General features: G+C 36.4%; 1 protein-coding gene across 3 annotated transcripts; it reads right to left on the bottom strand.

Moving 5' to 3' along the window:
* Nucleotides 1-240: 240 nt before the first annotated feature.
* On the bottom strand, nt 241-11,075 carry FN3KRP (fructosamine 3 kinase related protein). Of its 3 annotated transcripts, XM_087924700.1 has the most exons (7): nt 10,778-11,051; nt 8,360-8,437; nt 7,366-7,517; nt 6,322-6,413; nt 5,799-5,875; nt 4,406-4,528; nt 241-2,916 (listed from the first exon to the last, which is right to left on the bottom strand). In XM_087924700.1, the coding sequence occupies exons 3-7, from the start codon at nt 7,506-7,508 to the stop codon at nt 2,578-2,580; spliced, it is 774 nt and encodes a 257-aa protein (XP_087780826.1). In that variant the 5' UTR covers nt 7,509-7,517; nt 8,360-8,437; nt 10,778-11,051; the 3' UTR covers nt 241-2,577. The 3 variants fall into 3 exon arrangements, with proteins under 3 accessions (XP_087780826.1, XP_026551992.2, XP_087780827.1); XM_026696207.2 differs by lacking the exon at nt 8,360-8,437 and having other exon boundaries at nt 10,778-11,075; XM_087924701.1 differs by lacking the exon at nt 8,360-8,437 and having other exon boundaries at nt 10,952-11,063.
* Nucleotides 11,076-13,743: the final 2,668 nt, after the last annotated feature.

Raw genomic sequence — 13,743 nt, 5'->3', positions numbered from 1 at the left:
CAAAAAATTCACAATATTGTAATTACAAATATTAAATAAAATGGTCAAAAATAACTAGAGAAATAAACCTGGCTTCTTAATGCCTACAACATGAGAGCGGGGTACAATTTGAATTATTCTGGATTGTATAATGTTTGTCCAAATAATTTAATAAAATGGATCATGATGAATTTATAATACCAAACAGGATCATGATGAATTTATAATACCAAACAGAAAAAAAAGAGAAACTAAAAAATGAAATGCTCAGGAATATATTTTATTTGAACAATTATAAAAAATGACAAATAGCAACTTCTTTAAACTCAAAAAACTAGTGGTATTGTTATGCAAAATGAGAAAGAAGGGCAACACAGAGACGATTGGAAATTTTAAAAATTAGTGTAATATTTTTTCCATAATGTAAAGCCAATAATGTTAATTCAAAAACATTTCAAGGGTCTATATGAGAATACATTCTATTAATCATGCCTTTCTATCTACCTGGCAATTTAGAATGGACAGCCACCAAAAAGCAACATCTGAAAGAGCAAACCCCATATTCTAATTGTTTGTCATAGACATATATATATTCTGCAGTACATTAAATACAATCTTTTGGTATGATTTCTAAAAATAATGTAATTAAGCTTTCATGTATCCTTTTGCTCAGATCCACATATTATTTCATTTTCAAACGTTTAAGGGCTTCTGAATCTATTTACTGCTCTCTAGGAAACTCTTCATCAGCACTTCACAATTGTTGTAAATCATGTTGGGTATTTCCAGTATACTTTTTCAAGTATTAGGTATACTGATTCAGCATTCCTGCTGCTGCACGCTAGAAACAAGCAGTAGCAGATTCGTGAAAATGCAAAAACTAAGGGGAATTAGTATTGCAGTAATAAAACTTTTCCTTCTGTTTCTAATCTCCCCTGTTAAACAATCCATGCAGACGAAACTGACACCTGACGCTGGACACATATTTATACCTAAAATTAATTCTCTAATTATCTGTCCAGGAAAGTAAGCCCTTGCCTGACTAAGGTAGAAGCAACATAAATACTTTAACTAAAAGATTCAATAGAATTAATATGCTATCACAATCTGAATTAGAATTATTTTTACTACTTTAGTTAGATTTTATACTGTTAAGTGACAGACAAAATCAACAAATGATTTCTTTTCTAGCAGGAAAATTTTAGATCTGATGGGGGGATGGGAAATAACCATGTATTTTATCTCAGCAGTAGTGAATCAAAAACGCACTCTGGAATATTGTGAGCCTAACTGGTTGCAAGATACTACAGTCAACCGAAGTATTAAAATGGAAGAACATATGTGTGGAAGGGGAGGGTCCATCAGGTGTTGATTTCTTCCTCATAATCCAAGGTCTAAACCTAACATATTAATTTTAAGTAGTGTTTAGTATTTTATCAGCACAAAGGTTGCTTCAATTGTATCAATACTCAAAGTAGTTCAGAACAAGCTGCAAAAATCACTGGCAGCCTACTTTAACCTCATCCTTGCATACAACCCAAGATTTATCAGCCAAAGCAGCAATGGATGGCTAGAGTTTCTGGGACTAGAGTCCCAGCTCAGTTGAATGGCTTCAAAGAGAAATTATTCCAACCAACCAGTCACAAGAAAGTAACTGTGAAATAGATACAGCCACTTATAAACTTAGTCCATGAATGTAATCCATGAATGTACGCATAAGATTAGGTTAAGTTTTTTTGGCAGTTAGGAATATACACCAGCTGGAGCCTTATAGAAGGAAAACAAACCAGATCATCACGCAAATTGTAGTGTGCTTGGAAGATTCAGGCAGAGTCCTGAATTTTGACAACCAGAGCCATGCTAACAACACTCACGGCAGAAACAACAAAAGCCACCTAGGCAGCATCCTATATATTCCAATTTTAGCTTAGAACATGCTTCTAATGTAAATCCAGCTATAAGGAGAATACTGAAATATAAATAATATTATAAACACTGAGAGTAATCTTAGTTTCATAGCAAGTAAGAAAATTCCCAATATATTCATATGTACTCTACTATGAAAAAAAGATCACTAAGACCTCCAATTGTGTCTTTATCATTATTGTTGGTTTTGTTCCCTTTCCACCTTGCTGGCAAAGCATGTATCTAAACTATTGTTTCTACTGCAACCTACTAAATCAACTCAATGGCGTCAACTTAACAGTAAAAAGGCTTTCTTGCAAGTCTTATTTCCCCCCTTGGGCAGCTCTTTAATAAAATGTAGTTACAGGATACCAAGCTTGGGACATAGTGGGATTGATCTTCAATTAAGGAAAGGGGATTATAATTTAAATTATAACGAGTGGAATATAGTAATTAAGATGTTGGAGTGGGATGAGGAAATTTACCTATGGACGCTCAGAGGGTGACTTCCAGGTGATCATTGTTTTTCTCTCTCTGTCTCTCTCCTGGGTAAAAATTGGAAGCAGAGCTACGTGTACCACCTGGGGCTCCAGGATGAAAGACTGGGTATAACTCTTAATAAATTATCATAGATCATTGCAGCTGAAAACCCATGTCTTTTTCCAAACACAGTCAATAAAATTTCACAATAAATCATTTCACCAGATTTTTCATAATACTTATAGATGACCCTCTGTAGCCTGTACCAAAGTGATTCCAGTGGTTCAAGTAGTGAAACAGTTGGTAAAGTTTGAGCCGTTTATCAAAGCCTGGCGCTTTGGGGATTTTACCATGGTAAGCAGAATAAAATGAACCACTGAAACCACCAAACATTCCAGCAATGGCCAACTCAAACTCAGAGTGACCATAGAAAGAGGCAGGATCAAAGATAATAGGCCCAGAATCATCTTCAGCTACATTTCCTCCCCACAGATCCCCATGTAAGAGAGCAGGAATTATTTTCAGATCACCAAAAAAATTGGGTATCTTCACCTAAAAAGAAAGAGAAGCAAACAATAAGCTTGACTGGAGAAATCATCTGTTATCTACCAGTAAGTAATCATTTAACTGTACAGTACCTTTAAGCAGAGAGAGAGAGAGAGAGAGAGAGAGAGAGAGAGAGGCCTCTAGGCACACTAATTACAGTACACCTAATTGTACCATTAAAAAAGCACATTAGTTTTACTGTTTTTATTTAATTTTGTTTGACAAGAAAAATAATGGATATAGCAGTAAGAACAGATAAGATGATTTAAAATTCAAAGGTGAACTGACCTTAAAACCTAGTAAATAAGATAGAGAATTGCACACCAAAGTCCTGCTCCAGAATCACTAAGTATAAATAGACTTGGATTACATTCACATAGCATGCTATGATCTTTTAACCAGGGTTTGTTAAATTTTGATCAGCTAAGTTCACACAATCATGATTTGGAACCCAGACTAGGTAAGTTCATAAGACATGCTAAGATCCAAAAAAGCAACCTGAGTTTCTGACTTTACATGTGGGTAACTCTTGTATGTGTGTAACTTAAAATTGCAGAAGAACTTGAATTTTTAAATTTAATATGTATAAAAGACTTAACATTCAAGCCACACCAAGAACACAGCAGAACCAAAATTTTCTTTCTTATTCATATATTATCAATGCAGTAGCAGCTGTTCATTGGTTTACTATAAAATTCACAGACAGACAGACAGACAGACACACACACACACACGGAGTATGTGTGTGTGCATGTCATGTATGTGTGTGTGTACATACTATACATACATATAATTTTAAATTGAAACAGATATATATGGATTATTTATTCACTGGCTGTAATAAAAACAATATTACTAAACTGAAAAAAGGCATAATTTCAAGCATATAATTTAAGCAAGCAAAAAGCAAGTACCTTTATAAAACATTATTATTTATTTTACAGTATTATTTAAGTACCACTCTATCAGCCTGACCAGTTTGGTACTTAATTATTTATATTTTGCTATCGTAAAAGCAAACTAACTAACTAAATATCAGACTTATGTTTCAAAAAATAAGTAATTAGAAAACAGCATTATATGGATTAATAGAAAGTGAAAAAAATACTAATTACAAAAAAGGGCTACTAAGAATGGAATATTAAGCTGCAAAGCAAAATCTGCTTACAGTATCTCTAAATAAGTCATACAGAAGTTACTCTTAACTAGATTCTATAGGATGTGTTATGAATGTGCTACCCTGCAATAAAAAGCTTTGTAAGAACACACAAGTGGCATCTATACCAGTTTGACCCAATGAAATGGTTCATAATAGATCTGAGAGATTAAATCTTTAAAAGGAAATTTTAAATGTTTCACTTCTTACAAGTTTAAGATAACTAATAGAAAGTACTACAAGGTAAAGGAGCTCTCATTAACCAGTTTGAGTAGTATGGAAATTATATTGCTTTGAAAATATGAGGATGCCATTTTGAAGTTCCATAAAGATCACTACCTGAAGTTGAGCCCAAAGCTCTCTTACTTCTCTGTCTCCTGAATTCTTCTCAATCAAATCCATCTGGGGCTGAATTCGTTGCCTAGCAAAGAAATGTATCCAGTCTTGTTGCCAGTCATTAACCTGCAAATAAAGTTTTTTGTTGTTGTCTTTGCTATGTTTGTCCATCAAATTAACATAATCATTTCCATTACATTGTCTATTTTAATCACATTTTTGCAATGTTTACACATTTGTAGCGTTTATAATAGAAATCAATTAATATGAATCTATCTCCCCAATTTGAGTGTGTTTTTGGGAATAGATTCTAAGAAGAAATCAGATTGAATATTTTGCTCATTTCTTCGCCTACATACCATCCCAGTAATTCCTAATATTTTAAATAATCACTTCCTAAGATTTTGGATTGTTGCCAATGGGCTGCATTGTTAAAAGTAACATCTTAAGTAGCATTAGCCATAAAGCTTGGCTAATTTCAAGATCAGCTCTGTGCCAAAATACTGTTTTTAGAGAAAATCCTGGCACAATAGTATCACATTTAAATCACATTTTGGACTCTACTCAGATTGTTGGGGGCAATATGCTGACTCTGTAACCCACTTAGAAAAAGCTGTAAAGCACTGTGAAGCAGTAAGTCTAAGTGCTATTGTATTAATTAGCTATTGCTACCATCATCCCCTTAATTGCAAAGTACATCTATTTTTCAAGGAAGCAGCAGCAATGACATCTGCCATTCTGCTACTACAAAATGGGGATCAGACAATATATTGATGATACCAGTACTGTATTGGACTTTTTATACCAAATCGTACTTCTCTAAATTATCTCTTGAATTATTCATTCACACAAAATATGCACGGCTTTAAAGTGGGCAGGGCACAGTAGCATACCTGTCAGTGCATCTTTTTTTAAAAAAATCTACAATTCTTTTTTGTCCTCACATAGCAGCCAACCATGTTGAGAAGCCATGTTGGAAGAAATGTGGGTGAATGCTCAGCACCTCTCCTACTCAAACACATTTTTGTAGCATCACAGAACTACCATGCGCACCTAAGAAAAAATAGCTTCTTTACTGTCTCACTTACAGGTATGCTGTGTACACCCATGCCATTTAGAAGCACTTTTTCTTGTTTGGAATCAAAACGCCACATATCCTTAAAAAGTGCACATATTAGTGCTGTGCAGTACTTTAAATAGGTGTGCCAGTATAAATAAGGGTGTGAACACTGCTCCTCTCTGCAACTCTGAGCCAACTATTCCCTTTTCAGATTTATGCAGTAGCTGCAGAAGTAGTCACACAATTCTCGGAAAAAGCACGGCTGCTTTAAGGATTTGCAAACAAATATGTAGGTATGAAGAGTAACACAACAAAGCAAAAACAATAAAAGCCTACCTGTGGAAGATAACCACAACAAGTGACAGAATGAAACCCAAACTCTTCCACAAACTGAATATCCATCTGACTTTTACCTTAAATAGGAAAAAAGAAATAGTTTCCTACTACAACAGATAAATACCCTAAACACTAGATTATTTTGCTCTTCTAAATGAATCTAAATCTTCTAAATGGATGCAGAAATAACTGAGATTATCTATGTGGGTGAGTTCAAGCTACATATTTTCATATCTCATATAAATATTGCTCTTCAATGTCCAATTGAATTTCATTTAACCATGAAACAAGATATCCAATACTGAGGAATATTAAACATTTAAAAGATGGTCTTTATGAAAATCATATTGATAAAGAACTACTTTATTGCTATTGACCATCTTTCTATTCAAATAAAAGGAATTTTTTAGGGCTCTATAACCAGCTTTTGTAGGAGGTAAAGCAAACCTGTTAGAAGCCTTAACAATTCAACATACAATAAATTTCTGGGATTTAGAAATTCTCAAAACAGCTAACCATTTACCAATAGTGTTTGCATCTTTCTTCAACTTTTCCCCAAGCTCTTGATTATGAAGATGAAGATCAGCCAACTGCATCCCAAGTTTTGCTGCGTGTCTAAAAAATCAAAACACATTATTCTTATCAGCAAGTGCCAAATTAACAATCTGAACAAGAATTTGGTTTTGGTTGAAATGACAATGGGTATTGTTAATACCCTACCCCCTGAAGATGTCACCTGGCCTGGTAACGAAACATTCAAACATTCGGAAACCAATCCACAAACTGAGAGAACGAACCTTCACCCTCATCCTACTATACCTGAGCTACAGATATTTGCTACTATTGCAATACCCTGGTACTTGCTGGACCTTACACTGAGGATTTGTATCTTAATCTGACCGTAGTGTTGCTTCAAACTTGGATTATAGTACTATTACTAGCTTTCAATATTTTTTAACAAAACGTGATACATTTTCATATTTAATAACAGCACACTCAAACTAGTAATTCATTATTTTATTAATGTACTACAAATATTTCTCTACTATATAAAAGCTTTAAAAATGCTGGTGTAACTTGGGTACAGACCATCCCATATATTCTGGTTCCTTAATATTGCTCTCTTTTAGGTCAGATTTCACAAACTTCAATGGATCATCTCTAGCATTAGTGACTCAGTGCTGCTGGCCTTCCTAGCAGTGAACTGCCAAAGCTCAGACTGTAGGACTTCAGCAACCACACCTCCCTGCCCCATATTTATTCTACAGTCTACTGTGAAAACCTCCTGAGAATCTAGAATATGTGCAATATTTGATTACTTTTCAGTTACCTACTGAACTGAGACTGTATACAGTACTCCCAAGTTTAACTTAGCCTTGGTTTAACCCAATTTTGTTTGTTCCCAAAATGAACTGTAAATGTACCATAAGAGATAGATTTGTCTCAAGGAAAGCTGAATTGTCGCAGTCTAACCTGTGACTCGTGAAGTCATATAAGCACTGTCTAAAGCTGGTTTAGTACTATCTTGTTTTTAAAAGATTGTACATTTTTGTCCTCATAACTTTACCTATTGAGACTTCTCATGTCCAAATGTTCCATCACAAATAAAGCACCACCTTCTGGCAAATCAATAACTTTGATAGGTTTAGGAACTTTCACAGTCTGTGTTTGCAGAATAGCAGCTAAACTTGCCATTTCTCCATCAAACATTCTTCTGGCCTATTGAATATAATAAGAAAAAGCTATTAAAATATTTCTCCCGTATTGAATAGTAGCCCTTTCCAATAGTCTACATTTAAAAATAATAATAACAGTAAGTTCCACACAAATTATTTATTCTATTCAGAACAAATATAAAAGCCATATTGTACAGTTCGCATTTCTTTATGACCCTGCTGCCAGATTACACTAAAGAATGGAGGGAGTATACAAGAATGTGTTCTGCTCACATTCTATTCCTTTCCCTATAAGCCAAAATAAAGATTATTTACAATCTCTTACAAAAGCAAGAGTGGACAAAATAAACACAGACAAAAGTTGTGTAATGCCTTGGAAATCTTGGGAAGGTAGTTTCAACAAAAATACAGCTAGGGATTTCTCTCAATCTTATTAATATATACAAGAATTATACTTGTATATTTGTGTATGTGCATGAATGCATATATACATACATCAACGTCTAATGCTAGAAATAACTAGTTTGGTATATGATTAAGGCACCAAGCTAGAAACCAGGAGACTTGTGATTTCCAGTCCTGCCTTAGGATCAAAACCAATTGAGTGACCTCAGGAAGAGGACAATAGCAAAGCATTTCTGAAAAACCTTGCCTGACTGCCTAGGGACTACAGTTAACAACAGTCAAAAACTGACTCAAAGGGTTGCATAAATAAATGCCAGAAGTTACACTCAAAAAATAAGGAAATAATAAATCATTTACAGGAATGGAATAACTACTCATTAAAAGTAATTCTTTATAAAATGAAGTATTCTATTTATAAAATTAACTGATTCCCTTTGCACATGCAAACCACTTACACACAGATACATGCAACCTACATACACATATCCCGCTCTTCCTTTCCAGCAAAACAGAAAAAGAAAACAGGACGGAGATGGGTTAGGAAACATAGCAGCTGCCCTGGGAAGAAGGAGAAAAAGGAACAAAAACAGAAATAATAGAATGAAACAAAAAGAAACCTATGTAAAGAAGGTACAAAAAGGACTGAGTTCATCAGGCAAAAATCTGACAGGCAGCAGCTAAATCTTTAGGTTAATCTACAAATTATCCAGGTAATCTGTAGATGTGCAAACTACAAGTCCAGAAACATACTACTGTAATCCATCCCTGGCTTAACACATATAATAGAAATTCAAACATCTCAACGTTTGCATTTCTGCAGCCTGTGAAGCTGGGAAATCTTCACAGAGGCCACTATTTCCAGGAAGTACTGTACAGTCTCCTTGCTTCCTTTGTTCATATAATGTTCTTTGATGAGTTTATAGTTCCTACAGCTAACCATCTTTCTCAAAGTCCTACTATTCAACTGCATTTATCCTAGGGCTGCACATATCTGAATAACCAATAGATGGTGGCCAAGAATTCCATAAATCATGACTCTGCTTCTTAACAGCAACATTTTTTTAAAATGTTCTGTCTGTTGATACTATCACAGGAAAAACACGTAGTGCATGAATAATCTAAAGTATTCAATCTTCTTGTTGTTCAGCAATGCAAAGAAAGCACTCTGCTGATGATTAAAGACACTTCAGTTTATTATTTCATATCCTACTAGAAAAAAATGGACTTTTAAATGGATTCAAAGTGATTACTACAAAGTAAAAGGTTCTTTAAGGGTTCTGTTTGCTAAGTAAATTCAACAGTCTGAAGTTAAGTAAAACATTGTTTAACACTGTGCAACACAAGAAATGTTGCATACAATTTGTATTCTCAAAAGCACCCATATCTCTGAGCCATGGGTTATATATAGTGTTGCATGTAGTAGACAGGCCCTATGGCTATGTAACCACTCAGAGTTGTTCAGGCTAAGGTCACCTTAAATCTAATTTTAAAAAAATTAAATTTTTCATTGCTGAGTTGAAATGCTATTCATTTACCATAAGTTGGCAAAACAGTATACCAGTATAAATCTTGTGTTGCTTCTCTTTCCAATAATATATTTTGGAACAGACAGTATCTGAAGAGGGAAGAAACACTGACATAGTATTAGAATCTCTATAGGCTTACTAATACAACTTAAGCCTGCACCACTAACAAAGGTAATCCTCAAAGAGACACAGCAGAAAGACATAGCCAGGACATGTACATTTGAATTGGATGTTTCCACACCTATGGGTAATCCTCAACTTACAACAGTTCGTTCAGCAATGGTTCAAAGTTACAACTGCACTGAGAAAAGTGACTTATGACCATTTTTCACACTTACGACCACTGCAACATCTCCATGGTCACGTGATGAAAATTCAGACACTTGGCAAATGACTTATATTGATGACAGTTGCAATGTCCAGGGATCATGTGATCACCTTTTGTGACCTTCTGACAAGCAAAGTCAATGAGGAAGCCAGATTCATTTAACAACCGTGTTGCTCACTTAACAGCTGGAGTGATTCAATTTAATATCTGTGGCAAGAAAGGTTGTAAAGTGGAGCAAAACTCACTTAGTAAGTATTTCACTTAGCAAGAGAAATTTTGGGCTCAATTGTGATGGTAAGTTGAGAATTCCATGTATAGGGTATAATGGCTTACTCCATTTTCCTCAACACATACACAAAAACTAGGGCCCAGGAAAATCCACAGACCAAAAGAAAAATACTGCCTATCAATATCTCCCAACTTTTTTTTTCAGGGCAACCCAGGTCTGCCAACCTGCAACCTGAACCAGAGGAGATATGATAACAGTGTCCAATATCTGAGGAGCTGCCACAGAGAGGAGTGGGTCAAGCTATTTTACAAAGCACCTGTAAGGCCAGACAAGGAATAATGGATGGAAACTGAACAAGGAGAGATTCAACCTGGAAATAAGGAGAAACTTTCTGACAGAAAGAACAATCAACCAATGGAACAGAAGTTGCCCTAGGAAGTTGTGGGAGTGCCATCACTGGAAGCTTCCAACAAGAGACTGGACTGCCATCTGCCAGAAATAGTGTAGGGTCTCCTGCTTGGGAGTGTGGTTGGACTAGATGACCTATAAGGTCCCTTCCAACTCTGTTAATCTGTCTATTTAACCTCAGAAGAATGCCCCTCTGCGGTGCTCTTCCCTTGGTTTAAGCTTTTAAGAAGAATACAACTCCCTCCACCCCCGGTTCTCCCCGTTGCAAGGAAAAGCCTCGCTTGGTGCAGGTACATTCAGAAGGAGCTTTAGTAGAAAACCTCACAGCCAACCAATTAACCACCCGAGAGTAGGCGCTCCTTTTCCAGCCTAACATTCCCGGCCTAACCCAATCTGCGTCCTCCCACCTCGGCCCTGTCATTGCGCTTCACGTAGACCTTCCCGTGGTCCGTGTGGAAACTCTCGCCCTGGCTGATGCAGCCTCCCCCCGAGTGTCCCGCAGGCCGCAGCTCCGAGGTGTCAAGTTCTCGCCGCAAAACCGCCTCCATCGCAGGAGGTCCGGGAAAAGCTGGACCACGCACCGACCCGGCGCTCCTCTGCGGATCCCGAGGCAACCGGGAACCACAATCCCCGTCCCTCCTGCGCTAGCCGAACCACCCGCACTCCGGCCAACTGAAACGTAACGGCGACGCTGAACGCCCGGAAGAGGAAAGGCCGGCTCTGGGCAGGGCAGCGCCTCCGAAAGATCCTGCGGCTGCCTGCATCGCTGCAATGAAAGGAAAGTTGGCCCTGAACCACTATTTGTTCCTTGTCTGGATTCACACTAGGAACCCAGCTTGGATTAATTATAATTCGGAAGAAGTCAGAATCTTGAAGTAAACCCAGAAGCCATGATTAATTTCATTGGGGAGCATCTTTGGGGACTATAAGTGGTTGAACCACATACACACATCATGCTAACTCATGGTTGTTGAATAACGCATACTATCAGCTAAACTCTAACAAGATTTCTTTTGACATCATTGCATGTGAATCAAATCTGAACCAAAGCAAAGCAAGCTTCACTGGGACTTCTTTAGTGAATTGTGTGAACTGAGTTAGATTTCTCTTGTAATTTAGAGTACACCAGCACACCCCTTCTGTATTAACAACAACAAATTTAAATTTTGGTTTTGCCCCTCTAGTCTACATTATTTAAATGATTTATACCAGTATTTCTTAAATGTAATCCAACTATCTTTCAGGATCTGCACTACCAAAATTATTTGCCAGCCTATGCTGAAAAATAATACAATATTAAAATCCCATCAAACAATCATGAGAAGCAGTAAAGGCAGCAAATGTGTTTATTTTATTTTTGAATATGGTAAATATCAACAAATATAACCCATAAACAAAAGGTCTTTTGTCACCCATAATTTTAAAAAGTGAGAAAGGGCCCTGAGAGGAAAAAGCCTTAAGAAACACCAGTTTACACAAATCTTCCTTCCTATACATATGTTGCAGAAGGACCTTTGGATTTCTTTTAAGTCTCTGAAAGCATACATGCAAGAAACTTAATGCACTTAAGAGTTGTTTTAAATAGTAAAGTTGTGTCTTGACAATACTGCTTTCCAAAACAGTAACAGAACCCTTAGTGTTCAATGTGCGGAATAAATACTGTAAATACTGTAAAAGTCTTTATTTTCTAAAGACTTTTACCCCAAAAAATCTTTTTCATGTCGTCCAACCTGTACCTTTCCTTTTCTCTATGAATAAAAGTCCATCAGCTATATAGGCTCCAGCCTCTAACCATATGTAGACTCCCTACTTTATAGCTCTTTCTATACAGAACACCAAAGAAACCAAAATATAATAATTTGAAATAATGTGAATCTAGCTATGTTTGTTCAGTGAGCTATGTTCAGTCCAACCATGGCTGGATTCACATCATGTTGATACAAAAATTTATGCCACCAAATAAAGACCGGATGCACCAATTATCACATTAAACAAGAGGAAAACCTTCTAAGCACCAATTCCACCAGTGCTTTTTACAATTTTGTAAACAACAAACTAAAAGATTCAAGGTCCATCCCACCCCTGATAGGACCTAATGGTAAAGACTGCAACGACGACACCATTAAAGCCAACATCTTTCACACATTTTTTGGCTCAGTATTTGTAAACAGCAATGGATCATGCCCAGTATTTCCTAGCCGAACCACAGATAACTACAATGATCTAATACATATCGATTTTACAGAAGACAATGTTGAAAAAGCACTATGCAATCTAAAACCATCTCTATCTATTGGACCGGATGGAATATGTGCCTATTTCTTAAAAAAGCTATCCACTGCCATAGCCAAACCTCTAAGCATAATCTTTGAAAAATCTTTCAGGACCAGCTCCTTGCCTAACCTATGGTCACAAGCCACAGTCATCCCCATCTTCAAAAAGGGAGACCCCAACCTAGTTGAAAATTACAGGCCAATCTCCTTATGCTGCGTCTCCTGTAAAGTCATGGAATCAATTATTAACCAATCCATCATCCTCCACTTAGAGACAAACAACCTACTCTCCAATAAACAATTTGGTTTCAGAAAAAAACTATCCTGTAATCTGCAACTCTTACACTGCAAAAACATATGGACTACACAACTCAATCAGGGCAAAACAATAGATGCAATCTACATAGACTTCTGTAAAGCCTTTGATTCAGTGGTACATGACAAACTACTACTAAAAATAAAATCCTATGGTATCTCTGGACAACTGCATAACTGGATAGAAGCATTCCTGTCAAAAAGACAACAAATGGTCAAAATTGGGAGCGTCCTATCAAATTCTGTACCTGTCAATAGTGGTGTCCCCCAAGGCAGTGTTCTAGGACCAACTCTCTTCATACTCTACATAAATGACCTCTGTGATCATATTAAGAGCAACTGCGTTCTTTTCGCTGATGATGTAAAGCTGTTCAATACCACAGACAATACTGCTACCCTTCAAAAAGATCTTGACTGTGTATCAGAATGGTCAAACAAATGGCCACTTCAAATCTCAACAAATAAATGCTCTGTCTTACATATTGGCAAAAAAAATCCGAAAATAAAATACAAGCTGAATAGTCAAGATCTTGTTGATGATCCAAGCTCTGTAAAGGACCTTGGAATACTCACCTCTAATGATCTAAGTGCTAGAGCCCACTGCAACTACATAGCCAAAAAGGCATTAAGAGTTGTTAACCTAATCTTACATAGCTTTTTATCTGGTAATATCACACTACTAACTAGAGCATACAAAACATTTGCTAGACCAATACTCGAATACAGCTCATCAGTCTGGAACCCACATTACGTATCTGATATTAGCACAATTGAGAAAGTCCAGA

Source organism: Pseudonaja textilis, chromosome 2, assembly GCF_049901715.1.
Source record: "Pseudonaja textilis isolate UNSWEBS1 chromosome 2, rPseTex1.2, whole genome shotgun sequence".
NCBI lineage: Eukaryota > Metazoa > Chordata > Lepidosauria > Squamata > Elapidae > Pseudonaja > Pseudonaja textilis.
Note: the sequence above shows the minus strand (reverse complement) of the source record. Positions and strands in the feature narration are given on the sequence as shown.